The sequence below is a fragment of the Pteronotus mesoamericanus genome, unplaced genomic scaffold, assembly GCF_021234165.1.
Source record: "Pteronotus mesoamericanus isolate MK-2021 breed Mesoamerican mustached bat unplaced genomic scaffold, CSHL_Meso_final scaffold_636, whole genome shotgun sequence".
NCBI lineage: Eukaryota > Metazoa > Chordata > Mammalia > Chiroptera > Mormoopidae > Pteronotus > Pteronotus mesoamericanus.
In genome coordinates this window covers 2,277,676-2,305,480 of record NW_026555324.1, presented here as the reverse complement: position 1 = coordinate 2,305,480, position 27,805 = coordinate 2,277,676, and the positions used below count along the sequence as shown (strand labels likewise).

Sequence of the window (27,805 nt, the reverse complement as noted above, 5' to 3'; positions counted from 1 at the left end):
GGGAGGGAGAGGGAGAAACATCTATGTGTGAGAGAAACATCGATCAGTTGCCTCTCGTGTGCACCCAAAACGGGGACCAGCCCACAACCCACACAGGTGCCCTGACCAGGCATTGGTGACGTTTCACTTTGTGGAATAATGCTCTACCAAATGAGCCACACTGGTCAGGGTGATATGTCATCTTTTGTGTCTGATTTCTTTCACTCAATATTAAGTTCAGAATATTGACCATAAAGATTCCTCTATGTCATAGCATGAATCAGTATTTTTTCCTTTTTTTGGCCAAATAATATTCTGTTGTAAAGATATACATTCAGTATAACATTCTGTATATCTATTCATCTGTAGATGGACATTTAGGCTTTTTCCACCTTTGGCTCATTGTGAATAATGCTACCGTGAACATGGGCACACAATACTTGTTGGAGTCCCTGTTTTCAATTTTTCTGGGAATACTTCAATCCTGTTTATAGTTGAATGGTATTCAATTGCATGTATATATCACATTTTGTTCATCCATTCATTGGTCAATAGAACTTTGGGTTGTTTCCACCTTTTGGGTATTGTGAATCATGCTGTATTTAGCACCCAGGTACAAGTTTTTGTGTGAACATGTTTTCAGTTCTTTTGGGCATATACCTGGAAGTGGAATTTTGGGTCACATGGTAATCCCATATTTAACTTTTTGAGGGACTGCCAGGCTCCTTGCCCACAGTGGCTGTACCATTTTTATATTCCTACCAGCAATGGACAAGGGTTCAAGGGTTTAAGGATTCCCATTTTCCCACATCCTTGCCAATACTTATTTTATGTTTTATTATTATTAATATTGCCGTCCTAATGGGTGGGAAGTGGTATCTCATTATGGTTCCCCAGTCCTTCTGACATTCTTGCGGACAAGCCCAGTACAGGAAGCTGGGGGTTTGCCTGGGACAGCAAGTGCAAAGGGGATGTGGTTGGTCAGAGCACTGAGAGCGCTTGTCACAAGCTGTAACCTCAAGGAAGTCACCTTCCCTTGGTTGCACCTTAATAGCTGCAGCTGCAGAATCGGAATGATAACACACACCTCAAAGGGTGGATGTGAACTTTCAGTAACATGATTTGTGTGCAGCGCTTGGCAAAGACACATGCAGAGTGAGAACAGACGGTAGTATTTACTGCTTCCTTAGGACTCAGTTCTGAGACTCCCACCTTGCACTTCTAGGCAGTAGTACGTGCTTCCTCCTCTGGGTTCCCATGGAGCTTGTGCATACTGGCATTGCAGCTCCCCTAGTGACCCTAGGGTGTAAAGCAGAAGTTCATGAAGCTTGGGTGTCATCGGAACAGCTTTGCTTTTCCCTTCATCGCTTTATTCGGTAGTGGAATCTTGCCCTACCCTGGCTGAGAATTCTGCCCATGACTCAGGCCCAGGTCATCGTTACATTCCAACCTCTAAACTTGACTTGGTGTCTGATGGGAGCCTTGGGTCAGGCCTCTTTAGGCGGGCGGCCTCAATGGGAAAAAAGGGTTTGGTTCCTTTGCCATTGACCTCCTTCCTGTTTGCCTTGACCCCTCTCACCAGCCTTTGGGTCCGTCCTGCCCAGACGCAGAGAGGAGAGGAGCCCGGACAGGGCAGTTCCTCCTCGGCTGATAGGTTTGCCCCTTGAGGCAGCAGTGTGTTAAAATGGTACCCCCTGGTGGATTTGGTGGATACATGTTACAGGGAGCTCTGAGGCTGCCTCTTGCCTGGGGACCCCTTCACTGGATTCTGGCATCTGATCTGGGTTGCGGCTCTTTCTCCAGGCCCTGGGATCAAGTCCTACCATCTCATCTCTTCCAGGGGGGCCTCCAGGTCGACTGAACACCAATAAGCAGACCCTCTGGCTCCACCATCAGAACCGCCCACCTCTTGCCCTCTGGGCGGCCTGGGAATCAGATCACAGCTTTCCTAGCCTGGGTCCTGGGGGCTGTAACAAAGGACACTTTTCTAAAGCTGTAAAGTCCCCTCCCTCTCTGGGCTCTGGGTTAGCCTCTGTCCCAAGAGGGCAGCAACAGCTCCTCCTGAAAAAATGTCTTCACCCATCTCTCTTTTTGTAAGGGCTTTTAATTATAGAGATTTTCAACCATAGGCAACAGCTCTTTGCTGTTGCATATGATGAAGCCACATATGCCAGCTTCCACAGTTCTCATAGCCGGTCTTCTCCTTCCATCTTTCCCCTTACGTACTGCCACGAGTTCGACTGTTTCTCCTCCCTGCAAAAAAGACGGAAAGAAGGAAAGGGAAGGGGAGGGGAGGGGAGGGAAGTGGGGGAGGGGAGGAGAGAGGAAAGGAAAAGGGAAAGGGAAAGAAAAAGGAGAAGGAAGAAACTCGTAACTCTCAGTACCTGTGAATGTGACCTTTCCTTGAAATAAAGTCTTTGAAGATGATCAAGTTGAGGTCATTATGGTGGGCCCTAACCCAACATGACTGCTGTTCTTAAAAAGAGTAAATTTGGACACACACATACACACAAGGATGCCATTTGAAGATGAAGGCAGAGATTGGGGTGACATGTCTACAAGCCAAGGGACACCAAAGATTGCCAGCAAACCACCAGAAACCAGGGGCACGGTATGGGACAGATTCTCCAACATAGCCTCCGAAGCAGCGGACACTGAGGACAGCTTGATCTTGGACTTCTGGCCTCCAGAATAGTGAGCTGATGTTTGTTGTTGAAGTTCTTCCCAATCTGTGGTACTTTGCTGGGGCAGCTTGAGCACTCACTCCCCCCAACACTCAATTATTGAAAAGTATGTTCTAGATGTCAGATCTCTTTCTGTTGCCTTTTTCCATTCTGATCTGGCTGAGGGATTCCAGTACAGGAAAACATGTTCTGGGCCATTTTTTGAAAATCTGTTGAGCAGGGGTCAGTCTTACCATTTCCTGATGGTTGTGACGCCAACAATTGAGCCATAGGACTTCCGGCTGTGACTATCTAGGCCAGGCTAGGCGCCATCAGGACAACAGCTGGGTCTTACTTTAGGCCTTGATGGCCCACAGGGCTGGCCAGCACTGGGAGGCAGCATCTCCTGCTCGGGCTCTGCATCCCTTACCACTGGGGCCAAGTGATTTCTTAACTTAGTCAAATCTGGTGCTTTAAGGATCAAATTGTATGTCCAGTGAGGGTTTTCAAAGAATGCGTTTCAAGCTCTGGTCACTCCCAAGAGAGGCATTCCAAAGATGTTTTTGGTGAGGGACAGCCCAGCGGACAGGCGCTCACTGGGGCTGCCTGGCCTGGCCGGGCGCACACACACAGACAACTGTTCTGGCCGACTTCAGAGAAATTGGCCACACTATTTAGTCAGTTTTCTGACTATTATAAACATTAACTCGCAGGCAAATAATGTCAGCAGACTCAACAATTAGGGTACCGGTTTGATGTTTTTACAAAAATGTGTTTATTCTCGTTTATTGACCACACTGACTCTGAATCTGTGTTCGGGGACATCACTGTGATGGAAGCTTGGGTTTGCATATGGCATCTAGTCGTGGAATCAAGCCCGCACATTGAACTGAAGGACCCTAACAAAGGGGACCACAGACCCCATCAGGAAAGCAGGCATGACAGTGCCTGGGAGCCAGGAGGTGCCAGGAGCAGGTTCCTGCTCTTCTGTGAGTTCCTGGGGGCTGAGTCACCCGAGGGAAGGTGATTCAGGGTCATTCCTGTAAACAGCACTGAGGCCGCACTTGAGGAGAGAGGTACTGGCGGTGCCCAGCACCAGGGAAACAGCCCAACTTGACAAATGGAATTATTCACAACATGGCAATGAGCTGTTGTTTCTCTTTTGTAATTAAAAAATAAAGTTTATCTTAAAAACAGAAAAAAAGAGAAATGGGCAGGAGCTCAACCAGGCTCTGCTGAGTTGCCCCTTCCCAGTCAGGACACCTGCCTGGCTGGCCCCGCCCCTCTTCCCGGCCCAGCTTCCTACTGGGAGCCCGGGGAGCGCTGCTCTCACAGAGTGGGCGCAAGGCCCCCAAATGGCCAGGGCTCCGCCTGGCTCAGAGCAGGCACCCGGTATGAAGAGCGGTACAGGAAGGCAGGCAGTGGATGGGCCCTGGGGCACAGGGCGGGGGGTCAGGGGAAGTCACAGTAGGGTAGGCGGAAGGGGTACAGGGGCGTGTAGCGTGAGTCGTGCCAGAGCAGCTTCTCCTCCAGGAAGGCGACAGTCCTCAGGGTCAGGACCAGCGTTTGGTGCTTCAGCATGCTGTGCACGTTCAAGCCTGGAGGGCAGGGGGTGCAGTCAGGGTGGGTCTGTACCCCACATCTCGAGCCCCTATCCATCCTCCCGGGAGCATTCCCCTTTAGAGACACCACGGTCTGCCATGGGGTAGAGAGCCCCACAGCCTGCGTTCAAACCCTGGCTCAGGAGCTCACTGCCGGGGAACCCCGGGCCAGGGACTGTCCTTAACCCATCAACTGCTGAGAGCCTCCCACATGCTCGACTCTGCCCTCTGCTTGGCCATGATTCCCACCTCACACTCCAGTGTACAGACCAAAGACAGAGCAAGTGAATAAAAACAATGTACTGAGTGTACCCAGTGTGGCTGCAGTGAGTGAGTGAGGGGCAGAGGGGCAAGGACGGGACAAGACAGGTCATGCAGGATCTGGTGGGTTTCAGGGGGGACCTGGGGTTTTCCTGAGTGCAGCGGGAGCCACGGAGGGCTGTGGACAACAGAGGTATGCGCTCGGCCTCAGGAGCTCACAGGCGCCCTCTGGCAGCTGGGGGGCAACTGTGAGGATGAGGGCAGAGGGGGCTGTGCTGATCCGGGCAGGCGGCTGACCCGGGGGGGCAAGGGGTGATGGGATGCTGCATATGTTTAAAGACAGAGCCGACTGGGTGAGCTGACCGGCTGGAGTGGAGGGTGACGGTGTGGTGTGGGGCCCAAGCCCCTGGAAGGAAGGAGACGCCAAAGTGCCTACGAGACCCCCTTGTACAGCTACCCAGAAACAGCACGACATGCAATCAGGACAGTGGGAGAGGCTTCTGGGGATCAGTCAACATGGTGATGGGTGTCACATGCTCAGGGCAGACCTGATGCTGTCTCCCTGCCTCTCTGAGCGAGGAGCCGGGTGGGGCCCTTGGAGTCACTCCATTCCCGGCACTATGACCCAAGCTTGGACACATGTGACATCAGAACTTAAAGACATTCTCCCAATGCACTATTTGGGCCAGGTGATGGTTACGGAGGATGGTCACTACTGAAGGCCACTCAGTGACCGAGAGGCAGATGTGAACCGACCTGTGCACTCCCTGGGGACCTGGGGGTGGACCGATGCCCTTTACTTACCCACAGCTGGGACAAGGTTGAAGGTCTTAAGCCCAGATGTGGCTGTCACGATATTCTCAGGCATGTCCTCATGTGCTCTGAAACAGAGGCCAGGAGGTAAGCCCTGCGGAAGATGGAGCTCAGCCCCGCTACCCACTCTGCCCTGCATCCTCACAAGTCCACCAGGAGCACAGAATCCCCCCAGCGGCGGTAGCAGGCGAGCTCCTTCAGGTACTGAGCGTCTGCGGTTGGTAGCTCCAGGGAGTCCACGATGTGCAGGTTGTCCTGGTGGGAGGAAAGAACAGATATTCTGAGCTACCAGAGTCCACTGTGCTCCCCAGCCCTCGGCTCACACACCCCAGGACCCTAGTGGCTCCCAATGGGATTGGGGTTACACCTGGGCCAGCTTGACGGTCAGCGCCACTTTGAGGCCCTGCACCCTCACTTTCATGGGCAGCATGTAGTAGTAGCTTGTGGGGCCCCGGGGGCCATGTGCAACGCCTCCTGTGGGGACAGAGGTGTGGAAACAGGTGAGGGCCCCAGCCAGACTTAGTGGTCAAAAATTAGCCCCAATGGGTGGTGTGGACGGGGGGAGGCTGCCAGCAGCCAGGCTCAACTCCAACGAAGAGGACAGGGTCTCTCAGAGGAATGGAGAGGGGAGGCCTGATTGGGCATCACCTGAGACAGGTGACTTCACCTCCCTGGGCCTGTTTCTTCAGCCATCAAGTCCTGAGTGAGGACTGTCTCCCTGTGCGTCCACCCTCTACTGGGTGCAGCCCTGAGAGTGCAGGAGGGAACGGGATGGAAGGATCCCTGCCCTCGCCCCATTCGTATTTATACAGAGGCTTGACCACCAAGGGAGTCAGGGCCAGGCAGGGCAGCACAGGAGTTGTGGGGGGGTGGGCAGGGAACCCAAAGGAGGTTGGGAAGGCCTTCCTGGAGGAGGTGTGGCTCAAACACATCAGAAGGATGAGCAAGTTGGCCAGGCAAATGGGACATGACTCCGAGTCAGTGCTATCTGGGCAGAATGGGGTCCACAGCCACCAGTGCCTGGAATGCCAAGGAAAGGAGCTCATGTGCACACAAAGGCCACAGGAGCTAGGAGGTTCAGGAAGATCCCTCTGGGTGCCAGGCGAAGTGTGGGCCAGGAGAGGGGAGATGGGAGGAGGGGCCGAAAGGGGTTGTGGCCAGTCTGATGAGAGAGGCCAAGGCCAGAGCTGGCAGAGGGTGGAGTGGGGGTGGGGAGCTGAGAGACTGGGGAAATGGGGAGAAGTGGATGGCTCTCAGATCTCTGCCTGCATGCGGGCAGTGGGGTGTGCGGATCTGTGTCCTCCAGCCGTGCCCCCTACAAGACATCATGCCAGATGTGTGTAAAGAAACACCCAGGCCCCGAGTTAGCCCAGATCCTATCCTGGCTCAGCCAGCTTACCTCCTCGCCAGATCGGTGAGCGGATGCTGCCATGCCTTGCGCGTCCACTGCCCTTCTGTGGCCAGGGCTTCCGGCCGCCACCCCGCACCTCAGCTCTAGTCTTGGTCTTGGCATAGCTCTGTGGGGGTCAGGTTCATGAGGCAGATGTCATCTCAGCCAAAAGGTGCCAAGCCCAGGATTATAGGAGTGACCTGGGCAGACTGAGCTTGCTGCTGGGGAGCCAGGTTGGAGGCACAGAGATTGGGGGTCCATTGGGACAAGCACACTTTTGGAGGGAGGGAAGGATAAAGAATCAAGAGTTCCCGCCTCCACGCCAGAATGTCAGCCTTAGAAAGACAGGGGCTCTGCTGTCTGGCACACAGTAGCTGTTCAGTATTTTTTAAATGATTTCAATGTGACTACGACAGAAAGGAAGGTGGAACTTGGGGAAAGTCAGGGCTAGAGAGAATCAGGGAGAGGGGCAGGATGGGGAATCATGAGGGACTTTCAATGCCAGGTCCTAGGGCGATGAGGAGCCAGGGAGCGTGTGGGCAGGGGGAGAGCTCACTGGGCTTCTGAGGTAGGCAGATGGAAGGCAGAGAGATCCTGATTGATAATGGCTTCTTCAATGATTTTGGCATAAAATCCAAGCTCCTTACCGTTGCTCCTCCTGACCTCTAGGTCACACTGGGCTGTTTGCAGTCCCTGCCACAGGGTCTTTGCATGTGCTGATCCCACTACCTCCACCCCAGCAACACTATCCCCTTTACCTACTCTTACTACACACCTGACGTTAAATACCCCTTTCTGTGGGACAACTTCCCTAATTATACATCTACAGGTATAAGTACTGGATTCACGTTCAAATCTCCAACTAGGCTGTGAGCTTCCTGAGGGAAGGGATTGCTCCTGGCAATGCCCGGTGCATAGTGGGTGTTCAGAAAAATGCCTGGCAAATGACCCATCAGTGAATGGTTAGGCCAGAGAAGATGTGCCTGAGAGAGAAAACCCGCTTAAGAGCCACCTTATCCCACTCTGAACACTTACAATTCTTTTGAAGTTCTTCTGCCAGACGGCCACCTGGTGCAGGATATCCAGCCTGTGCAGGAAGGGTACAGGAGAGGTCTGCCTCCACTTAAAACCCTCCCACAACCCCCACCCTACTAGATGAGAGCCCAGGCTCCTCCCTTCCACCTCCAGGGCTCTGTGTGATCTGCCCTTGTCTTTTTTTGACCTTGGGTGTTGCCACTTCCAGCGCCCCCACCATTCCATTCTGTGAAATGGGAGTCTGGCCTCCAGGGCTTCGCACTTGCTGTTTCCTCCATCTGAAATACCCTTCCCCTGGCTGGTTCCTTCTCAGCATACAGGTCTCAGCCTAAACATTATCTCTCAGAGGGGCCCCCTTGCACGTTCCTCCTTCTCAACTTTCTTCTTTCCTACCACTATAGCTGACTTAACGCCACCTTCTTTATGTACTGGTCTGACTCTTTAGCCCCATGTTCATACAGCAGACACTGGCCACATGCATGGGTGGCTACTGAACGCCTAAAATGTGACGAGTACCACATGCTGAAATGACAATATTTTAGCTCTATCAGTTTAAGTAAAATATATCACTGAAATCAATTTCGCTTGTTTCTTCCTATTTTAAAAACTGTTGTTACCAGAAGAATTTAAATTACACATTGTGTGGCTACACTGGACACAGCTGCCAAGGTGTTAGTCTGTTAGGGGTTGGAAAACTATGCCTAGTAGGCCTAACCTGGCCTGCTGCCTCTTTTTGTAAATATGTTTTACTGCAAGACAGCCATGCTCATTTGTTTATGTATCATCTATGGCTGCTTTTGCACTATATTGGCAGATATCAATAGTTGCCACGAGATGTCATAGTCTGCAAAGGCTAAAATATTTACTATCTGGCCCTTTACTGACCAGTAACTTTGCTGACCCCTGCTCTAGACTGTAAGCAGTATCAGTGTTCATTCACTACACCTACAATGGAATCTGACACATAGTAGGTGCTCCATAAATATTTACAGAATAAAATGTGTTGTTTTAAATTATTTTTGTCACCCTCTACTAGATTAAGACTCTGTACAGCCAGGGACAAACCATACATATAACAGTAGGAATAACAAATTAATAGCACTTACTATGTGCCAGACACCATGTACATGGAGAGGCATCCTACACCTGTGCCAGCAATAACGCAGCCCTGGTAGCTGGCCCACATAAGGTTGAGATTCTGGCTCTAAAGCTTACAAGCTGTATGACCTTGGACAATTTTTTTAACCTGTCTGTGCTCAGTTTCCTTACCTACAAAATAAGGATAACAGAACCCCTTCCTAGGGTTGCTACGAGATCTAATTAACTAAAATGTAAATAGGCACACAGTAAGGATTTAGACAGTTTGTGATTGATTTTTGCAAAAACCAGTAACAGCAACGATAATCAACATTCATACAGAACTTACTACGTGCCAGAATTAACTCACTTAATCATCACAGCAACCTCTTGATGTTTGACAGAATGTATGCACTAAAGCACAATGGGGGAAGGCAGGGTTTGAAAGAGGCTCTGCGCCCTTAACCCCCGTAGGCTCCAGAGTTCTGCGTCCTTAACCGGCCTAGAGGATGTTTCCTCTCAGCTCTCAACTCACCATGCTGCAGCAGGGAAAACCATCATCCCCTTTCGACAGGTGGAGAAACTGAGGCTCAAGCCCGGGTTAACCTGATTCCTAAGCCCGTGTTCATCGTCCCTTTGCCACCCAGTTCACCATTTCATTTCTCATTCACCTGGGCGGCGTGGAGAAAACGTCAGGGTGCAGCTCGGCCAAGCCCACGCGCTCCTGCTCGTAGCCCCGCAGGGACTCGATCCAGGCCTCCACAGGACGTCGGTGTGCGGGTACCGGGAGCTCGCACTTGCGCAGCACCGGTGCCTGGAGACCTGAGGTTGGGAAGTCAGGAGTCAGGGACAAGGCTTAAAGGTCCGGGGCGCCGCTCCTCCTGGGGTCACCCGGTCAACCTCACCCGCGCTCGCCACAGGCTCTGGCTTCTCCGGCGGCTGTACTGCCTCTTCCACCAGTGCGTTCAGGCCCTGTAAACGGTGGACGAAGAGTGAGAGACGACTCCTGGACCCTCCAACCTTTGTCCTCCGATCCCGCCCCCAGTCACCGGCCTCACCCGGCAGCCTGTGGGCAGAAGCCAGGCCCGCGCCCCGGCCCGGACTAGCCGCAACATTGCGGCGTAGCACCGCACGCTGAAGAGGTCAAGACTCCCTCCGCACTCTCACGGCGCCTAGCGATTACGTCACGCTCGCGACACCGCCTGCTCCGCTCAGATTCGGCGCCGAAAGCAGACCATGCTAGAGTGAGGACGCGACGCCGGGCCAGGCCCAGCGTGCCCCCACCGCCTCCCCAAGACTAATCGCCAGACCCCAGTCTTCATTCCGAGCCTAAAGGACCCTCTGCGACGCCTGGGAACGCGACCGCAAGGAGCCCCACCCCCTCCGTAGGCCTTGCCCTCCTGGGTCACGCCCCGAAGGAGTCCGGTGTAAGCCACGCCCCCCTCCCAGGCCCCCTCTTTCCCCCGCCCCATCCTTTTAGCTTCCGAGACTCTCGGAGGTGGTTTGTTTACACGATTCAGGCCCTTATCTCCTACAGAAAGCCTTCAGGATTGAACCTGCCGGACGGTGCCTGTCCGCTTAGATCCCCCACTACGGGGCTGTGTCCTCGTCAGTCCCCTCAGATTAGGTCTCTGTCTCACCCCCCCCCCCCCCGCCCCGAGACCTGACAGGGCTCTCAGAGGAGGTAGCGAACAGGTCCTGGATTGCCTCTCTCTCGTTGCCCACCCCCTCAACAGAAATCCTCTTTTTAGGTTCTTTGCCACGTTCTCCGCATGACCTCCAAGGGGCGCCAAGAGCCCATAGGATTCTTCCCTGCCTGGTCAAGCCTGATCACCTGCAGGCCAGTGTGGTCTGGACTGAGGTCAAGTTATCAGGGCCTGATAACATGGTATTACAGACATCCTCAGTTTTCCTATCTGAAAAATGAGGCGGTTGTGGGACCTCAATGATATAATGGAAGCAAAGTGTGCCATGCTTGGCACAAGGCGAATACTTCATATGTAGCATTATTATTGTTGTTGTTAAAGGTGAATTTTGTCATCAAAGTGAGGCAAGAAGCAAAGCGGGGATGGGTGTGGACTCTGGAGGAATTGAATGATAAGCTAAGGATGTGGGCTTTTTTTTTTTTTGCATCGGATATATAACAGATATTTATATGAAGTATTAATGAAAATTTACAAAGTATTTCATCATATATTCTATCCCTGCAAGAATAACTGTGAATTGTGTTTAAAACTCTGTACTCTGCCCTGGCTGGTGTGCCTCAGTGGATTGGGTGCCAGCCTGTGAACCAAAAGGTCGCTAGTTCAATTCCCAGTCAGGGCACACTTACCTGGGTTGTGGGTCAGGTCCCCAGCAGGGGACATGTGAGAGGCAACACATTGATATTTTTCTCCCTCTCTCCCCCTCCCTTCCCCACTCTCTAAAAATAAATAAATAAAATCTTAAAAAAATAAAACTCCACACTCTGCAATTTAAAAAGATCTTTTAGTCCTTTATTTTGTAGAATTTTATTTATTCATTTTATGTTTGCATAGGTAATCCACATATCTGGTAAAGAAATTTTCAAAAACTGCAAAAGGATAATTGGAGTGAAAAGTCTCTCTTCTCTAACCTCTGTCCCCTGTCACCCACTCAGTTTTCTTCCCAGAAGCCACCACCACAAACAGCTGTGTGTCTCCTCTCAGAACCAGTTTATGACTTTACAGGTAGATTTACAAGTATATCCTGTGCCAGGGAGTTTAGATTTTATGTGGTGAACGATGGAATGGCACTTGGTTGCATCATGATTACTGTGTACAGCTGGGATAAATCCAGGGGAAACCCATGACACACAGTGCAGTGAAGAAGGCTGAGGGATCAGAATGGGGGAGAGGAAAAGTCCTCAGGGCGTGTGGGAACCCAGGGAAAGAAAGAATGGGTGAGGACGATGTCTCAGTTGACTTCTCTGAAGCTGTAACCTGAGAACTAAGGATTAAGAGTCCACTGGCAGTTTGTCCAGAGCAGGGGAAAAAAATGAATTCTGGGCTGAGGGAACAGAAGTTACAAAGGCGGGGTGGGGTGAATGAAACTGGACCTTTCTCATGGCCACCAAGCTTTCTTTGTTGATTCATTCATTTATGTTGAACCCAACTCAGGGTCTTTGCACAAGTATCCCTAAAAGAGTGACTGCAGGTGTGTCTAAAATTCCACAGCCCTCCTTCCACCTAGAATGTATTTTTCCCAGACCTTCACATGACTCAATTCCTCACTTGCTTGGATTCTTTGCCCAAAGGTCATCTCCAGCAAGAAGCCTGCCTTTGCTATCCCGTTTAAAACTGCAGTCCCCACCCCTGACTCTTTTGATTCCCTTATCTTGCCCTATTTTTTTCTATGACTATTTATGTGCTAACATCCTATATAATTTCCCTTTTTTAAAAAAGTCCCATTTTTCAACCCTGGCTGGGGTGGCTCAGTGGATTGATTGCTGGCCTCCAAACCAAAGGGTCATGGGTTCTATTCCCAGCCCAGGGCACGCTTGGTTTGCGGGCCAGGTCGCCAGTAGAGGGCGTGCAAGAGACAACCACACATTGATGTTTCTCTCCCTCTCTTCCTTCCCCACTCTAAAAATAAATAAATAAAATCTATTTTCCCCCCTTAAATCCCATTTTTTTTAATGTTTTTTGTCTGTCTCTCCCATTAGAGTATAAACTTCCCCAGGGCAGAAATTTTGCTCCTGCTTGTTCCCTGATGTAGCCCAGCACCAGCCTAGTGCCCGTAGCAAGTAGGGGCTCAAAACGTTCTGAAGTGAATTCCTTCTCTCATTGCTCTGTTGCTGGGGTATTATCAGAAACAGAGAAAGCCCTCCCTTTGTCTCCTGGGTCTTAAGGTCTAGTCCCCTGAAGTCCCCAGCACATAAAATACCCAATAAATGATTACCCAATGGCATGGGAGTCACATAGATGCAGGTTCAAATCCAGGGCCTACTGCTAACTGGCTGTGTGTTCCTGGGCAAGTGGCTAGCTCTTCTGGAGTGTGGTCTCCTAATTAGTAAGTGTGACACACACAAGCCCTCCCCTACTGCGCTGTGTGGAGGATCAGAGTTTTCTTTCCTTCCATTCTCACTCCCCACAGTCTTCTTTCTCCCACAGAGGGAACCTATAAACAGGAGTCAGATCATGTCCCTCCTCTGCTCCGAACCCTCCACACTTCCCATTTCACTTAGACCGAAAGCCAGAGTCCTCACTGCATCCCACAAGACTCTGCAGGACTCGTCAATCCTCCTTCCGTCCCCCTCTGTTACTCTGGTTTCTGGCCGCGGTGGTCTTATCACCAGACCTGTCAATCCCACGCCAGCCTCAGGGCCTTTACACCTGTTAGTCCTTCTGACTGGACCAGTCGCCCTGAATATCTTCATGGCTCACTGCATCAACTTCTTGAGGTATTTTGTTCAAATGTCACCTTCTCAGGTGACACTGGGTCTAAAATCACTGCTCCCTTCCTACCCTACATTCCTCATCTGCCTTCACCGGTGTCATTTGTTTCCAGAACTTTGACCATATACTAACAGATAACATTATGTTCTTATTTTCCTGAGGCTTGTCTGTCTCTCCCACTAGAACGTCAGCTCCTAGAAGACAGGGTCCTTTGTTTCTTTCACTGCTGGACTCCATTGCTCAGGAGGGTGCCGGGCACCCGGTATGCTCTCCATACATAGTAATTGAACAAACGGAATGTAGAGAAAGCACTTTGCACAGGGCTCCTCTCCCGCACCTCCAACATAATATGAGCCTTAATGAAAGAGAGGTAATGGCTTTGAGACCTGCATACTGCAAGCCTCAAAGTTTGAACATTTTGGCCCAAGGCTGGGTAGAAGTTAAAGGTTAACATGCCCAGCCCACTCCTGTGGATCAAAGGCTCAACTGCGTCAGCCTTTGTCTCTAGCGTCAGCCCTGAGACCTGGAAAGGTTCTCTGCTAGCCGTGGGCATGATAGCAATTTAGGGAACACACACAGCGTCGTACATTTGGCCATTCCTTGCCCCCTCCATCACTGTCCAAGGGTTTTTACGGAGGTAAGAGGTCAAGACTGGAATATAGGGTGCAGCCCTCAGGAGATGCAGAACGTGGGTGCAGGCTTGATGGGAGGATCTGACCTATAGCGGGGGCTGTCTAAAGTTCCCCTCCACTGGCTGCCAAAGCATCTGCCACCGACTTTCAGCTCAGTTTGTGGTAATGCCAAGCCCAGGAGGAACAGTCTCCTACTGAGCCACCCGTCTCCCCACCCCTGGGGTTGGACCTGATTTGCATGGCTATTTCCATTCCGTTTCATTGTAGTTCCCTTCAGTTTAGCCACAACAGGAATTTGGAGGGGAAAAAAGCACTCCAGTCAGGTCTTGGCAGAGATTCAGACCCTTCTCAGGCCTGAAACCCTGGGCAGAGCATGGGCTCACTGGGCCTCAGTCTCCTGCTCTGTAAAATGGGGTATAATTGCCCCTACTTCACTTGGTTTGTGCCCAGCTTGAGCCTGTGTGCCCTGAGATCACCCATTTCCCGCTCTGCCCCCACCCCATGGCTAGGGGCTGACCCTGCACACATCTCCCTTGTCCTCTGGCTTCTGCCCAGATTTTCCCAATGGCAGGCACTGAGGGGTAGACTGGAAAGCAGGAGGCTGGGAGAAACCGGAATATTTTCTTCCCAACTGCTGCTGGCAGCATCTTCCACTGGACAAGGCCCCACTATGTGCTAATTGCTAAATAGTCTAACCCTATGTAAGCTTTGGTTTTTTAATCTATGCTAACCAACCCCTGTATTAAGTCCCCTCTGTTTGAGGTACTTCTGTTTTCATGACTTAAGGCAGCTGTGAGGGATTTTATTTATTTTTTTGTTTTAAGATACAATTGAGATACAATAAAGTTTTCCCTTTTCAGCATACAGTTCTGCAAGTTTCCACAAAGATATATAGTCATATAACCACCACCACAATCAAGGTATGTAGCCTTGAAATAGAAATGGAATAATACAATATGTAGCCTTTTGTGTGTGGCTTCTTTCCCTTTTTATAATGCATTTGAAATTCATCCATGTTGTTATTTATAACTAGTTCCTTCCTTTTTGAACTAGTGTTTCCAAATATATTCCTGAGTGATCTTCTGTGTAAGGATGGACTGCAGTTTGTCTACTCATTCCCTAGTTGAGGCAGCTGCTGTGAGCTTTTCATGGGTTGGTATTTGCTAAACATTTAGGACAAAAACTGGCACAGTGTATATGTATCAGCTGTTACTATTATGCTGGGTTGGCGGGAGAGGGGCTGTTGCTGAGAAGCGGGCCTCTGGTGTTTCCCTCTCCCCTAACTATGCACGCCTCTCTGGTCCGGAAGAGAAAGCCCACCCTCTCCAGGCTGGAAGGGCCAAGACTGCATCTGGTGCAGACGTGGCAGGAACTGGCCTCCACTGGGAGCCTCCCCAGCCTATCCCTGAAGCTGAAAGCGGGCCCCAAGCCCATGGATGAAGGAGACGAGGCGAGGCGAGGCGGCTGTAACTCCACCGCCTGCCAAGATCAGCATCTGGAAAGCTTCTCTGCAGCTGGGGCCCCTTCCCCCAGTGCCGGGGTGATGATGAGAAAGTCGGGGCCTGTCTCGGACATTTCTTTTTAGGCAATTTCTCCAGCCAAAAGCCGAAGGTTGGGGAGTGCGTGTACAGGGGAGGCCTAGAGAGGCTTGAGGACAGGCCTGTGGCCTCACTGATTGGGGGGAGCTCACAAAAATCAGAGATCGGAGGGTTCCCCTCAGCTGGAAGAGCATCAGAGAAGAGCATCCTATATCACCAATGACCCATGTGGTCCTGAGTAGTAACCGTCACCCTTCTGTCCTGAACCTCTGGGGCAGGGAAGGGAGCCGCTGCTTCAGGACCAGGGTGAGGACTGGGGGTGGAAAAACTCAAATCCTCACACTACTGTGGACCTCAGTTTCTTCATCTTTAAATTGGGGTGATGAGGAAAACACAAAACTATGGAGACAGTGAAAAAAATGGGGGGTTACCTTGGGTTTGGGGGGGAGGGAGGAACGAGTAGGGAGAACACATCATTATGCGTTTGCTCAAACCCGCAGAAAGCACAACACCAAGAACAAAATGCAGTGTAAACTCTGGACTTGGGGTGATAATGTGTGTCAATGTAGGTGTCAACCAGTTATAACAAAAGTACCTCTGTGGCACCATGTCCATAGTGGGGCAGGCTTTGAAGTCGTGGGGAATTGTTGTACTTTCCCCTCAATTTTACTGTGAACCTAAAACTGTTCTAAAAATAAAGTTTGTTTAAAACCATGGGAGGGTGATAATGTCCCCCACCTCCTAGGGTCATGAGGGTTCATAGAGCCACACCCAGCGTGGTCTCTGTCGTGTGAGCTTTAGCCGTTATTGTCAGTGGCTCTATGATTAGTGGGGGCTGGTCCAAATCTCTTCACCTCTATTTTCCCTTCCCAGTGGCTCCTCAAGAGAAGGGCCGTTTCCTTCCTATTCCACTTTTCTCTCGGAGGAACCTCCCTAGAGCAGGACCCAGCTTTCCCCTTGACCCCCCACCCCCACCCCAAACTATCGGGAAACCTAGGCCTCCAGTGTTTTCCAGTTCTCCAGTCTCTTTCCTCAGTTGACCCAGTGGGAGACCTTGTACTGCCCCAGAAGTGGGAGGTGGAAGGGGCAGGAAGGGGAGACAGAAATTGCTTGTGGGTGTACCATCTTTGTCTAGGAGCCATGGCCTCCCTAACAGATGCCAGATATGTCCATGGCCTTGACATCACCCCCGCCCCCAGGTCCCTGGAGGGGCGGCAAACTGCTGAGCCAGCTCAGGCAAGTTTGGAGGGGGGGCACTTCCTCCCCCGCTTTCAGGTCTCCACAGACGGCTGAGATTTCCGCTCTGATAATTCTGTCGAGAAGAGGACCCAGTTTTCTCCGTGTCTTGTCCCCTGTGTGTTGAACACCTGGTTTGGAGAGGTTGCCCAGGCAACACGCTTCACTTGGCAGAGCAGTCAGTGAGATTTTGCTGAGGTTCCGGTGGACCCCATGATATGGCCGGGAACCAAGTGGACGTTGAAATCTGGCTCAGGAAAAGGAGCAAAGTCACTGTCTGACTTTTCTTATCTCTGCATCACAACCCTGTTGCTCTGTGTTAGAACAATCTGGTTTCTTCTCTGTCTCCTCCATCAGACTCTCAAATGTGGATGGCAAAAACCAATGAGACACCACTAGAGCCAGCACAGAACATTTTAGGTTGTTGCATTATATGAATATATATGTTGCATGCATATATGTAGCATTAATACATTGATTCTTAATATGCATTTCTTAATCATGTAAACAGGTTTATTCTTAACATAAATTTGTTAATATTGATATGTTGAGTAGTAATATTGATCTCTTTATAAACCATGTTATTTTCTTGTATTATTTATTAGTATTACAGGAATGATTTTACAACTAGAAATCTGGTCATTTGTTACCTTTTATTTGATTTTTTCATGTCTTTGTACATTTTTTGAATTGATAATATGAGCTAAAAATTTACAACAGCACCGCAGGACATAGATGAAAAGCCTCGTTGCCCTCTCACCTGTTCCCTTGCCCCCCAGCTCCCTTCCCTGAGGTTCACCACTGTGATGGGTGTCATTTTTGGTTTTGGCTTTTTCAGGGGAAAGCTCGAACACAGTCTCCTACTACCACAAATTCTGCAGTCGAGTTTCACACATTGGGGGACATCCCAGGGGTCAGCATGTCCAGAGGGCAAGGGGTAAGCCTCACCCTGGGAAAACAACCTTCATGCTCATGGTTTCTTCTCTGCCAGTTAAGCACGTGTGACCGGAGTCTCCTGCCTTCTCGCAGAGATGGCCTGTGAGCCCCAGGCAAATGTGTGTTTATTTATACCGTCCTTATAAATATACCCAGGAGTTCAGACAAACAATGCAAACTGGTCTACATTGCGGTTTTTTCAACTTCACATGTTGAAGACAGTTTCACATCAGTACAAATAAGGCCACTCCAGCCCTGTCTGTGTGGCTCAGTGGGTCGGAGCATAGTTTTGTGCACTGAAGGTCACCGGTTCCATACCCGGTCAGGGCACGTGCCTGGGTTGCCGGTTTGATTCGCGGTTGGGGTGTGGAAGTGAGGCAACCAATTGACATTTCTCACATCAGTGTTTCCCTCTCTCTTTCTCTCTCTGTAAAATCAATAAACATATCCTTGAGCGAGGATTTAAAAAAGCAAGACTACCCATTTTAATTTTGTAATACACATTAATGAGTCCATTTTAATTTCCTTTATCATTTTGCTTTTCAACACTCTTTATGAAGCGTATAACATGCATTCAGGAGAGTACACCTACCTCTTCTTTATGGGTTGCACTGTCTGGGTATCAAGCAGCTTTAACTTTCGTTTGTTTAATTTCAGCTTTATTGAGATATCATTGACATATAAAATTCTAAGATATTTAAAGCACATTCCGTAGTGATTTGATCTATGTATACATTCTGAAAAATTCACCCATTGGGTTAACACATCCATTGCCTCCCATATTTATCTGTGTTTTTGTGTGGTGTGTGTATCAACATTTAAATTCTACTCTCAGCAAATTTCATTTATATCATATATTAGCAACTATAGTCATCATGTTTCACATTAGATTCTCCAACATTATTTATCTTATTGCTGAAAGTTTGTATCCTTTAACCAACCTCTCCCTATTCCCCCAACTCCAGCCCCCTGGCAACCATTTTCCTACTCTGTTTCTGAGTTTGACTTTATTTTTTGGATCCCATATATAAGTGATACCATGCACTATTTGTCTTTCTCTATGGCTTATTTCACTCAGCATAATGCCCTCAAGGTCCACCCATGTTGCTGCAAATGACAGGGTTTCCTCCTTTTTTAAATCTGGGTAATATTCCATTATAGCCAGGCGTCTGGCACAAGTAACGCCCCTATTTTTATTACAAAATCTTTTATTACAAAGTCTATAACAAAATCTAGAATTCTATAACAAAATCACATTAAAGCACACAATATGACATTTTAGGTAAAATGTTCAAATTAAAACTATAAATTATTACACCCATATTATTACTCTACTGGCCCATTTTTTTTTTAATAGATGGAATTATAAGTGGAAAATTATATATATGGACATATATATCTATATACATATATCACATTTTTTTTATCCATTCATCCATTGGGGGACACAGGTTGTTTCCATGTCTTAGCTATTGTGAATAATGCAGCAATGAATATGGGAATGTAGGTATCCTTTCATCATTTTGCTTTTTTGAAGTGTAATATACATACAGAAGAGTACACCCATCTTTTCTCTTCCTTTTATTGCACTGTCTGGGTATCAAGCAGGCTTAATTTCCTAATTTAATTTATTATTGGAATGATTAAAGATGTTACAGTAATATGCACAGGCTACAATAGTCAAAAGGATTTTTGAGTGAAAGCAGCCTCTGTCCCATGCCCTGTCCCCATCTTTAAGGTCCTCTCCCAGGAAATTTACCAGTTTCTTCTTGCAATATTCTGGTTATTCCGTGCATATCCAGTAGATCATCAGCTCCACAGGGGACAGGGAGTTTTGCCTGTTTTGTTCCCTGATTTGTTGCCATCCTATAGAATAGTGTCCGATATGTACCAGATGTTTAATGTATTTGGTATGCCAAAGTTGCAGGTTTGATTCTGGTCAGGGTACATGCAAGAATCAAACAATGAATGCATAAGTAAGCAGAACAATGAATCAGTGTCTCTTATCTTCTCTTCTTTTTTTCTCTCTCTCTCTCTCTCTGTCTCTCTCTCTCTCTCTCTCTCTCACACACACACACACACACACACACACGCGGAATCCAATAGAGTGTTGTCCCCAGCTTGCCAGGCAGGGCTCGACCTGGGCTTGCCGGTTAACTGCCAGTGAGGGCAGGGTAGGCTGTTGGTTGCATCCAGTCTTCCAGGGTAGAGAAGGTAGTGTCTGAATTCCCAGATCCTATCAACGCTCAAAACAGTTCTGTATTTGGGAACAAGGGCATGGCACTTGTTTTTTTAAATGAACACACAGTAGGCACTTAATGCCTACTTACTGCCTTAACACATAGTAGGTGCTTCATGGCTCCTTGTTGAGTAAATAAAGGGGATCCCATGCTGTCCTCCAATCCCAGGGTCCCAGGGATGTGCCAAGAGTACGTCTGTAATTGGAGACAGCTGTTTGAGGTTCAGGCTACCTGGCCAGGAGCAACATGAAGTCACGAGGCTGAATGACGTCACGCGCCAGCAGGTTCTCACGGGAGGGGGCTGGGAGGAACAGGGCGGGGGTGGGGGCGCGGACAAAGGGACCCGCATACCACCCCCACCAGCCCTGGCGCGCTCCGGGCTTGCAGGCCACATCTGGAATTCATTGCTGCTACCGCCGGAAAGGGGAGGAGAGGAGGGCGGGGCGAGGGGGGGCCCGAGGCGGTGCCTCTCCCCGCCCCCCGCTCCCTCCTGGTCCCCAGCCCCGGGACGCAGCCAGCCCGGCGGGCAGCCCTAGCCCCAGCCGCGGCAGTCCCGGGGACGCAGACGCCAGATCCCTCTCCGGCCAGGGCAGGGACCCGGGCCCGCCTAACCAGGTGAGCATGCGTGGCGAGGGGGAGGCAAAAAAGGCGGCCGGGTCCTCTCGGGCGGCGGGATCCGAGCCAGGGGGCCCGGCCGGGGATCGGGGGCTCACCGAGGCGCGCACGCGCCACCGTGCTGCTGCTGCGCTGAGGGAGTGGTCGTTGTGCGCCCTACTCACAGTGCCAGGCGGCCCTTACGGCCCGACCGCGGACCCCAGGACTTTACTCACTGCCTTACCCAGGGGCAGGAAGTTGGTGCCGAAAAGGCGGAATCCGAGCGCTTTTGGCCGGAGACTGGGAGGCAGGACAGCTTGCCCGGGGAGTTTGGGGAGTGTGTAGGAGGTGGGTAGGGCGCCCCTCTTGGCTGACTCCGGCGGGGCAAAAGGCGCTGTACGCCTTGGATTCTCCAAGGCAAGGGGCGGGGCTCTCGAGTAGTACAGACGGTCACCATCTGCACGTCTGGCTCTCTGCCTCAGTTTCTTCGAGTAGTCTTCTTCAGTTCCTCCGGGGGGATGTGGCTTTGTTCTGGAAGGAAAGGGAACGTGACTGTGTGAATCGGGCGCCTCTTCTCTCCCCTGGGGCCCAGGTATGGGGCATGGGTGCAGGCACGCGTGGCACGGGCCCCGCTGGGTCCCGGGGCCCAGAGAGCTTCAGGACCTCGCCCCCTCCCCCGGCACTAGTTGACTCACCCGGGGATTTCCACCCGCTCCCCGAACTGTTCTAGTCAGATGCTCCAGGTGCCACGCGCTGAGCCCACACTCTTCCTCGTGGCGCGACGCGGGTGCGGCATTCGCAGTGCGGTTGAGGCTGGGATCACCCCCACCACACCCCCCAAGTCCTCTGCGAATATCGTGGCAGGGCCCCTGGCGAGACTGAGAGGAGTCCCCCAACCCCACTTGTAGACGTGGAGGTCCCGCGCGCGTGTGGCGGTCGCAATAGAGAGGAGGTGCGGCCCCTGGGGCCTGGAGTGTGGATACCGTGCATTCCACCGCCAGATAAGGAGGCTGAGACTGTGGCCCGAGGGTGGGGGCGGGTCCTGTCGCTGTCTCCGAGGAGGCTTCGCCGGTAGGAAGGACTGCCGGCAGATCGGGGCATCTCCAGCCGCCTCTGCTGTTGGGGCTGGGCTGAGTTTAAGAGTTTCCACCCTCCAGGGCCCACTGGAGCCTCATTCATTTTTCGCTGGTGTTTTGGTTCCTGTCATTCATCTGTATACATCCACCCATCCATTCATCCATCCCACATGTTTTCTGAGTACCTTCCGTATGCTAGGTACCATTCCAAAGGGGCTGCAAATGGACTTGGTTGCTGACACTTGCATTCTACTGCAGAAGCCAGACAGAAGACTTGAAATATTGTACAATCATACTTTTCAAAATTGCCAAGTGCTCTGAAGATAACAAAGTAAGATGCTGTGGCAGAAAGGGCCTGGTGAAGACGGCTGTAATAGACTGGTGGTCAGAGCAAGTGGCTTTAATACTGAAGCTTGAAAGATGAGACAGTCATTCAAGGTTTTGGGGGAAGAGCATGTCAGGTGGAGGAATAGCAGGAGCAAAGGCTCTGAGGGGTGGTTGGCTGGTAGGAGGTCAGTGTGTCTGGAATAGCATGATCCTGGGGAAGAGTGGAGGGAGGCTAACTGGGCAGGAACCAGGCCATTTGGGGCAGTTGGGAGCCATGAAAGAATTTGGAGCTGAATGACATATTGGAGATCTAAATTAAATGGCTCCCCCTGGCTGCTGTATGGAGAATGGCGCTGCGGGGGCGGGGGGGGGGGGTTGACAGCTGAAGAGAAACCAAAACGAAGTGTGAATACTGTCCTAGGACAAGAAGTGCGGGATCAATAAGTGACCCAGGGAACTTAACCACACCTGCCTCGATGGAACTTGAGGAAGGGGCTCCTGGAAGCCACTGAGCTTCCTCCCGCCTTCCTGCCTCCTAATCTCACCCTGAACAATCTTGATCAGTTTCTCTTCCCTTCTCTCCAAACCCTGTTGCTTGTCCCTCTTGCTCCGTTTCAGGCATGGCCATTCCCTGGTTTTGAGCCCAGTGACCTCTTATTGAGCCTCTGGAAGGGAGTCAGGGCTGCCTTGCTGAAGGCACGCTGGAGACAGGTCCTGAGTGTAGCCAGGCCCGGGAACCGACACAGGGAAGAGAAGCAGGCAAGGCGTGCATGTGCCAGCCCCAACCTCAGCTGGCTTCCTCTTTCTGGAAAGCACCAACCTTCCTTAAGCTCCTGCTTTATATTTAGCAAAATCCTAGTTGGAAAGATGAGACAGTATGGGCCTCAGTTTCCCCTTTTCTAACTAGGAGAGCCTCTTGGGGCTGCAGAGAGTGAGGGTGCGGTGCCCCAGTCTTCCCTCTTAGGTAAGAGGACAAACTTTTTGGTCAGTTCCTGGGGTTGAAGGCTGAACCCAGTTCTTATTTCTTCGGGAAGTGGCCATAAATCTTTCTCTTGGCCACCAGATTGGAGAGGGTGGTGGCCCCACTTCAGGGAAGGAGAGGGTCGCCATGGGACATGCCCTGGGCTTCTGGCTCCACTAGCAAGGGTGCTTCCCAGACCCTGTGAGGGGTCCTTGATTCTCAATTTTAAATCCCAGGAAGGCCCAGTAGGCCAGAGTAGCCTGGGGGCGTCTGGTCGGGGTGACCCGGCGGTCAGACCGCAGTTCAAACTCTCCCCAGGGACATTCACATAGTTTTAACTCTCCTCAGAAAGAAGTGAGTTCTAGCCTTCTGGAAAGGACCAGATCAGTAGTGCTAGCTGTAGAGCGCCCCCGACTCGACCAGTCCGATGCAGCGGATGAAAAGATGAGGCCAATCATTGAATAGCTCAGTGCCCTGGGATTGAAAATAAGCCAGTCACGGTGCAGGCTGTTTCTGGCCCAACAGTGGATCTGGTAGGGCCAGGCCAGCTTCTGGCTGGCTGCAGAGGGCATCGGGGCGCCCGAGGCCCTGTCCTGCACAGGAACAAGGGGCCTCTCTGTGTGACGATCTGGGCAGGGCGGCATTCCCCGGGGAAGTGCACAAACCCTTCTCTGTTCCCTAACTAGGACGGATGTCCCTTCGCCCAAGGGGGGCAGCTGCCTCTCTTATCAGGCCAATGTCCAGGGCACCCCTCTGAGGGCCCAGACAGAGTTGGCTGAGCGACCCCAGACGTCCCCCATCACTCCAGGGCTCACTAGGAACTGGCCTGACCAGCCTTTCCTGGAACTCGGCTCCTGACGCACGTGTGGTTCTTGCCAGGCCTTGCCAGACATGTTTCCAGGGACCTGGGGAGGGCTCTTCCTGTGCCCCATCCCCCACCCTCCTTTAGCTAACGGCTCCCCTCATGAAAGGCAGACACTGCACCAGCTCCTCTGAGACAGCCCCCGCCCTCCCACCCAAGCTGGAGGGACGCCATGATGTGGGCCTTGCCTTGCATCATCCTCTCTGCCCCTCTTCCTGGCTTTCATGGAAACAAATACTGCTCCATCCCCGGCCCCCCTCCTCGTGGGGCTGTACGCCCCTCACCCCTCATAGGACTTCAACACAGCTGCCCCAGCCTCCCAGCCAGGACCTCCCAGACTGGCCTCCTGTGGCTCCTCTATCCCATCACCTCCTTCCAGCTTTCCCCCGCAGCGGATGTGACTGGGGAGCAAGGACTCCACCCTGTTTGTTCCAGGGGCCTCACATCTGGATTTCATCCTGCCTGGGAGGGGGGTGCCAGTGCCCTGCCTACCCTTCTGGATCCTCTGTCTAAGGGCAGGGCTAGATGGTGCTCATGAGAACAGGCTGTTGGGAATCTCGCCTGGCTGGCTCAGTCAACATCCCCTCCCAAAATGTTGGGTGGAGGGCACGTAGTCCCAAGCAGCGTGTGATAGGGAAAAGGGAGCTAATAACATTTACTGAGTGCTTGCTATGTGCTAAGGGTTCCTCAGGTGTCATTCAACAGGACTTTCTTATCGCCCCTATGAAGTGGGCTTTCTTTTCCCCATTGCACAGATGAGGACATTGAGGCTGTATATTGATTGACTTACTGAAGATCCCACAGCATGCCAGAGGTGGAGTGGGGTTGAACCCAAGGTTGCCTTCAAGGCCTATGTCCTTTAAGATGACGTGACCTCTGGGCTGCCGGAACCTCAGGGCTGCCCTGGTGTCTCCCCAAGACTTTATCTGGGGAGCACCCATGACCTCAAGGCTTATACCCAGCCTGAAATCTAGGGCAGTGGGTGGTAAGGCAGTGCTATCAGCATCAAGCATCTCTCTGACCCAGGCTGGCAGCTGGCACCAAGCCCAAGGCAAGCCCTCTAGTTCCTCCCACAGCTTGCTCTCTGGGTAGGCAGGCAAGGCTTCTGGAAGTCTGCTTTGTATCCCTCATGCCATTTGGGGGAACTTCTGAGAGACAGGGTAGCCTAGACATTATAGAGGCTTTGGAGCAAGTCTCTTTGGCTCTGCCACCTACTAACTTTGAGACTTTGGGAAAGTCAGTTGACTTCTCCAGGTTTCCTATCTGTAAAGCAAGGGATCATGACAACTCTGACCTCATGTGGCCACTCAGTGAGGAGTGATGGCTCTGGGACTCGACCCATGGACGTCCAAAGTCAGAGCCCAGGCAGCAGCCACGGCATTGACCTGTCTGTCTGTCTGTCTCTCCTTCTCTCTGCAGCTCTGACAGCTCGATGGCCCCGGCCGGCCACTGAGCCCCGCCATGGGCAACCTGTACTCGGAGTACCTAAGCACCACCAAGGTCCAGGAGCACTACAATTACACCAAGGAGACGCTAGTCGTACAGGAGACACTGTCCCGGCAGGTGGCCTCAGCCCTCATCATCACCCTGTGCTGTGCCATCGTGGTGGAGAACCTGCTGGTGCTCGTCGCAGTTGCCCGAAACAGCAAGCTCCACTCAGCCATGTACCTGTTCCTGGGCAACCTGGCCGCCTCGGACCTGCTGGCAGGTGTGGCCTTTATAGCCAATACCTTGCTCTCAGGCCCTGTCACGCTGCAGCTCACACCTGTGCAGTGGTTCGCCCGTGAGGGCTCAGCTTTCATCACACTCTCCGCCTCTGTCTTCAGCCTCCTGGCCATCGCCATCGAGCGTCACGTGGCCATCGCCAAGGTCAAGCTCTATGGCAGCGACAAGAGCTGCCGCATGCTGCTGCTCATTGGGGCCTCGTGGCTCATCTCACTGGTTCTCGGTGGCCTGCCCATCCTTGGCTGGAACTGCCTGGGCCACCTGGAGACCTGCTCCACCGTTCTGCCGCTCTACGCCAAGCACTACGTGCTCTGTGTGGTAACCATCTTCTCTGTCATCTTACTGGCCATCGTAGCTCTGTATGTCCGCATCTACTGTGTGGTCCGCTCCAGTCATGCCGATGTGGCTGGCCCACAGACACTGGCCCTGCTCAAGACGGTCACCATCGTGCTCGGTGTCTTCATTGTTTTCTGGCTGCCTGCTTTTATCATCCTCCTCCTGGACTACGCCTGTCCTGTGCACTCCTGCCCTATCCTCTACAAGGCCCATTACTTTTTTGCCTTCGCAACCCTCAACTCGCTGCTCAACCCTGTCATCTACACGTGGCGCAGCCGGGACCTGCGGCGGGAGGTACTGCGGCCGCTGCAGTGCTGCCAGAGGGCGGCGGGGGTACCGGGACGGCGGGTTGGGGCCCCAGGCCACCACCTCCTGCCCCTCCGCAGCTATAGCTCACTGGAGAGGGGCACCCACATGCCCACGTCGCCCACAATTCTGGAGGGCAACACAGTGGTCTGAGGGACAAATGGGCTGACAACCAGGCCATGGCAGAGGGTGCCATGGAGAGGTGCCAGGTGACTTCAGACGGAGATGTGGGGCTGCCAAACAAGATGGCCCACTCCACAGACCTGGGTTGATACTGAAAATCTTTTGTAGCTGGGATGGCCAGCTGAGTCCCTGACCGGTTGGAAGGTAGAGCTGCAGAAGGTTCCTGGAGGCCAGTGCAGTGGCTGGCGTGACCCTTCAGAACTGGACCACGGAGAGGTCTGGGAGACCCGGAAAGGGTCCGGGCAGCAGCAGGCAGGCACTCAAGCGGAGCTCTGGGCATCAGCCATTTACAACCTGGTACCAAGGACTTCATTTCATGGCTGTCTGGTCCTCCGCCCTGTGCCAGACTCTTCTCTGAACTTAGTCTCTTCTCATCTTCTGGCAACTTCAGGCCACTTTCCTGGAACCACTCACTATCCCTAGGGGCTAGAGGCCTCCTCCCTGACCATCAGAGCAGCCCCGGTTAACAGTTCCCTGGACACAAATCCACAGCTTCCCCAAATTTCACCAGCTGACACTTCAGCCACTTCTTCCCTTTCCTCTTACTCCACAAGATGCCAGGAAACTATGGGCTGGAGGGGGAGGGGGCCAAACCCCATCTTCAGACCTCATCGGCCAGTTGCACTATTTGGGGCCCAGAGAAATCACCAAGGGCTAGAAAAACCTGTCCAGGGGCGGGGTGCAGGGGCTGAAGAGGCCTCTGGGTCTCTCAGTGGCACAGGGTGGAACTTGAGAAAGTCTGGCAGAGCTGTTAGCCCAGGACCCTTCCACCCCGCAAGAAACAACCACCTCCAATCTCCTTCCACCTCCAGGCCCGGCTAAGGTACCACATCTCCTAAGGCAGGGCAGCCTTGAGCCCGCTGTGCCTCCTTTCAAGTTGTATTGGATGGCGCATGGAGTGGAGGTGCTGAGGACATTTGTGGGGGCTCTCCCCCAACCTGCCCCATCAGGACTTTGCTAAATCCTGTGGATAGATAGAAGGACAGTTGCGGTACAAATGTATATTTATGTGTGTGCCTGACAGTGTCTGTGTGTGTGTGTTTTTGTGTATGTGATGCCTGTGACTGCCCGTCCCCACCGTGTTTCCTCAGAATGGATGCTACTCTGTCTCCTTATGTCTGTGTTGAAGCTGCCAAAGAGGGGTCTGGCCCCAGAGACAGAGTAGCATCCATTTGCTGGCCCATTTCCCCACTTGAGAGCTGGGCTGCGGCTCGCCTTGGGGAAGGAAACATTATGCCTCAAAATGATTTTTTGTGAATGCAAATGCTGGGAGGGTCTTTGGTGGGGGCAAGGAGCCAGTTGGGGGCTTGCTTCCCCTCATTCAGCTCCCCAGATGCCCCTCCAATGTCTGAGACAAGGCCCAGGCCAATAAACGGTTCAATTTCTCTCTCGGATGCCTGTGTCTTTTTAGGGTTAAGGTGGTATTCCCCCAGTAGCGCCCCGTGGCTGGAGGGGGGGTGAATGGGATGGGGGAGGGTAGCTGCTGCCCAGGCAGCTCACCACCTTTTGTCAGCCCTTCCATTCTGTGCCCCTATCCTAGCCCTGCCCAGACCAGGACTGCCTTGGCTTCTGAGAAAATGAGATCAACGCTGGCATATCCCCAGGGCCGTTGTCTGGGA

General features: G+C 51.9%; 2 protein-coding genes and 1 non-coding gene across 3 annotated transcripts; 1 reads left to right on the top strand and 2 right to left on the bottom strand.

Moving 5' to 3' along the window:
- Positions 1 to 3,393: 3,393 nt before the first annotated feature.
- On the bottom strand, positions 3,394 to 10,068 carry MRPL4 (mitochondrial ribosomal protein L4). The gene is made up of 9 exons (XM_054562059.1): positions 9,878 to 10,068; positions 9,725 to 9,791; positions 9,491 to 9,641; positions 7,743 to 7,794; positions 6,717 to 6,834; positions 5,685 to 5,791; positions 5,463 to 5,572; positions 5,309 to 5,385; positions 3,394 to 4,240 (listed from the first exon to the last, which is right to left on the bottom strand). The coding sequence occupies exons 1-9, from the start codon at positions 9,932 to 9,934 to the stop codon at positions 4,095 to 4,097; spliced, it is 885 nt and encodes a 294-aa protein (XP_054418034.1). The 5' UTR covers positions 9,935 to 10,068; the 3' UTR covers positions 3,394 to 4,094.
- A 7,407-nt stretch (positions 10,069 to 17,475) lies between these two features.
- Positions 17,476 to 17,639, bottom strand: LOC129061601 (U1 spliceosomal RNA). Its single transcript, XR_008528203.1, has one exon. It is a non-coding gene; the product is annotated as a U1 spliceosomal RNA (small nuclear RNA).
- A 2,682-nt stretch (positions 17,640 to 20,321) lies between these two features.
- S1PR2 (sphingosine-1-phosphate receptor 2) lies at positions 20,322 to 27,557 on the top strand. Its single transcript, XM_054562063.1, has 2 exons — positions 20,322 to 20,431; positions 25,056 to 27,557. The coding sequence occupies exon 2, from the start codon at positions 25,098 to 25,100 to the stop codon at positions 26,154 to 26,156; it is 1,059 nt and encodes a 352-aa protein (XP_054418038.1). The 5' UTR covers positions 20,322 to 20,431; positions 25,056 to 25,097; the 3' UTR covers positions 26,157 to 27,557.
- Positions 27,558 to 27,805: the final 248 nt, after the last annotated feature.

Excerpts from the sequence above, each read along its gene's own strand:
- MRPL4 (XM_054562059.1), bottom strand. The coding sequence starts at position 9,934 with ATGTTGCGGCTAGTCCGGGCCGGGGCGCGGGCCTGGCTTCTGCCCACA. Across the intron at positions 9,792-9,877 it reads TTCTGCCCACAGGCTGCCGG|GGCCTGAACGCACTGGTGGA; the intron begins GTGAGGCCGGTG and ends CACCGTTTACAG. Across the intron at positions 5,792-6,716 it reads CTCACCGATCTGGCGAGGAG|GAGGCGTTGCACATGGCCCC; the intron begins GTAAGCTGGCTG and ends CTGTCCCCACAG.
- S1PR2 (XM_054562063.1), top strand. The coding sequence starts at position 25,098 with ATGGGCAACCTGTACTCGGAGTACCTAAGCACCACCAAGGTCCAGGAG.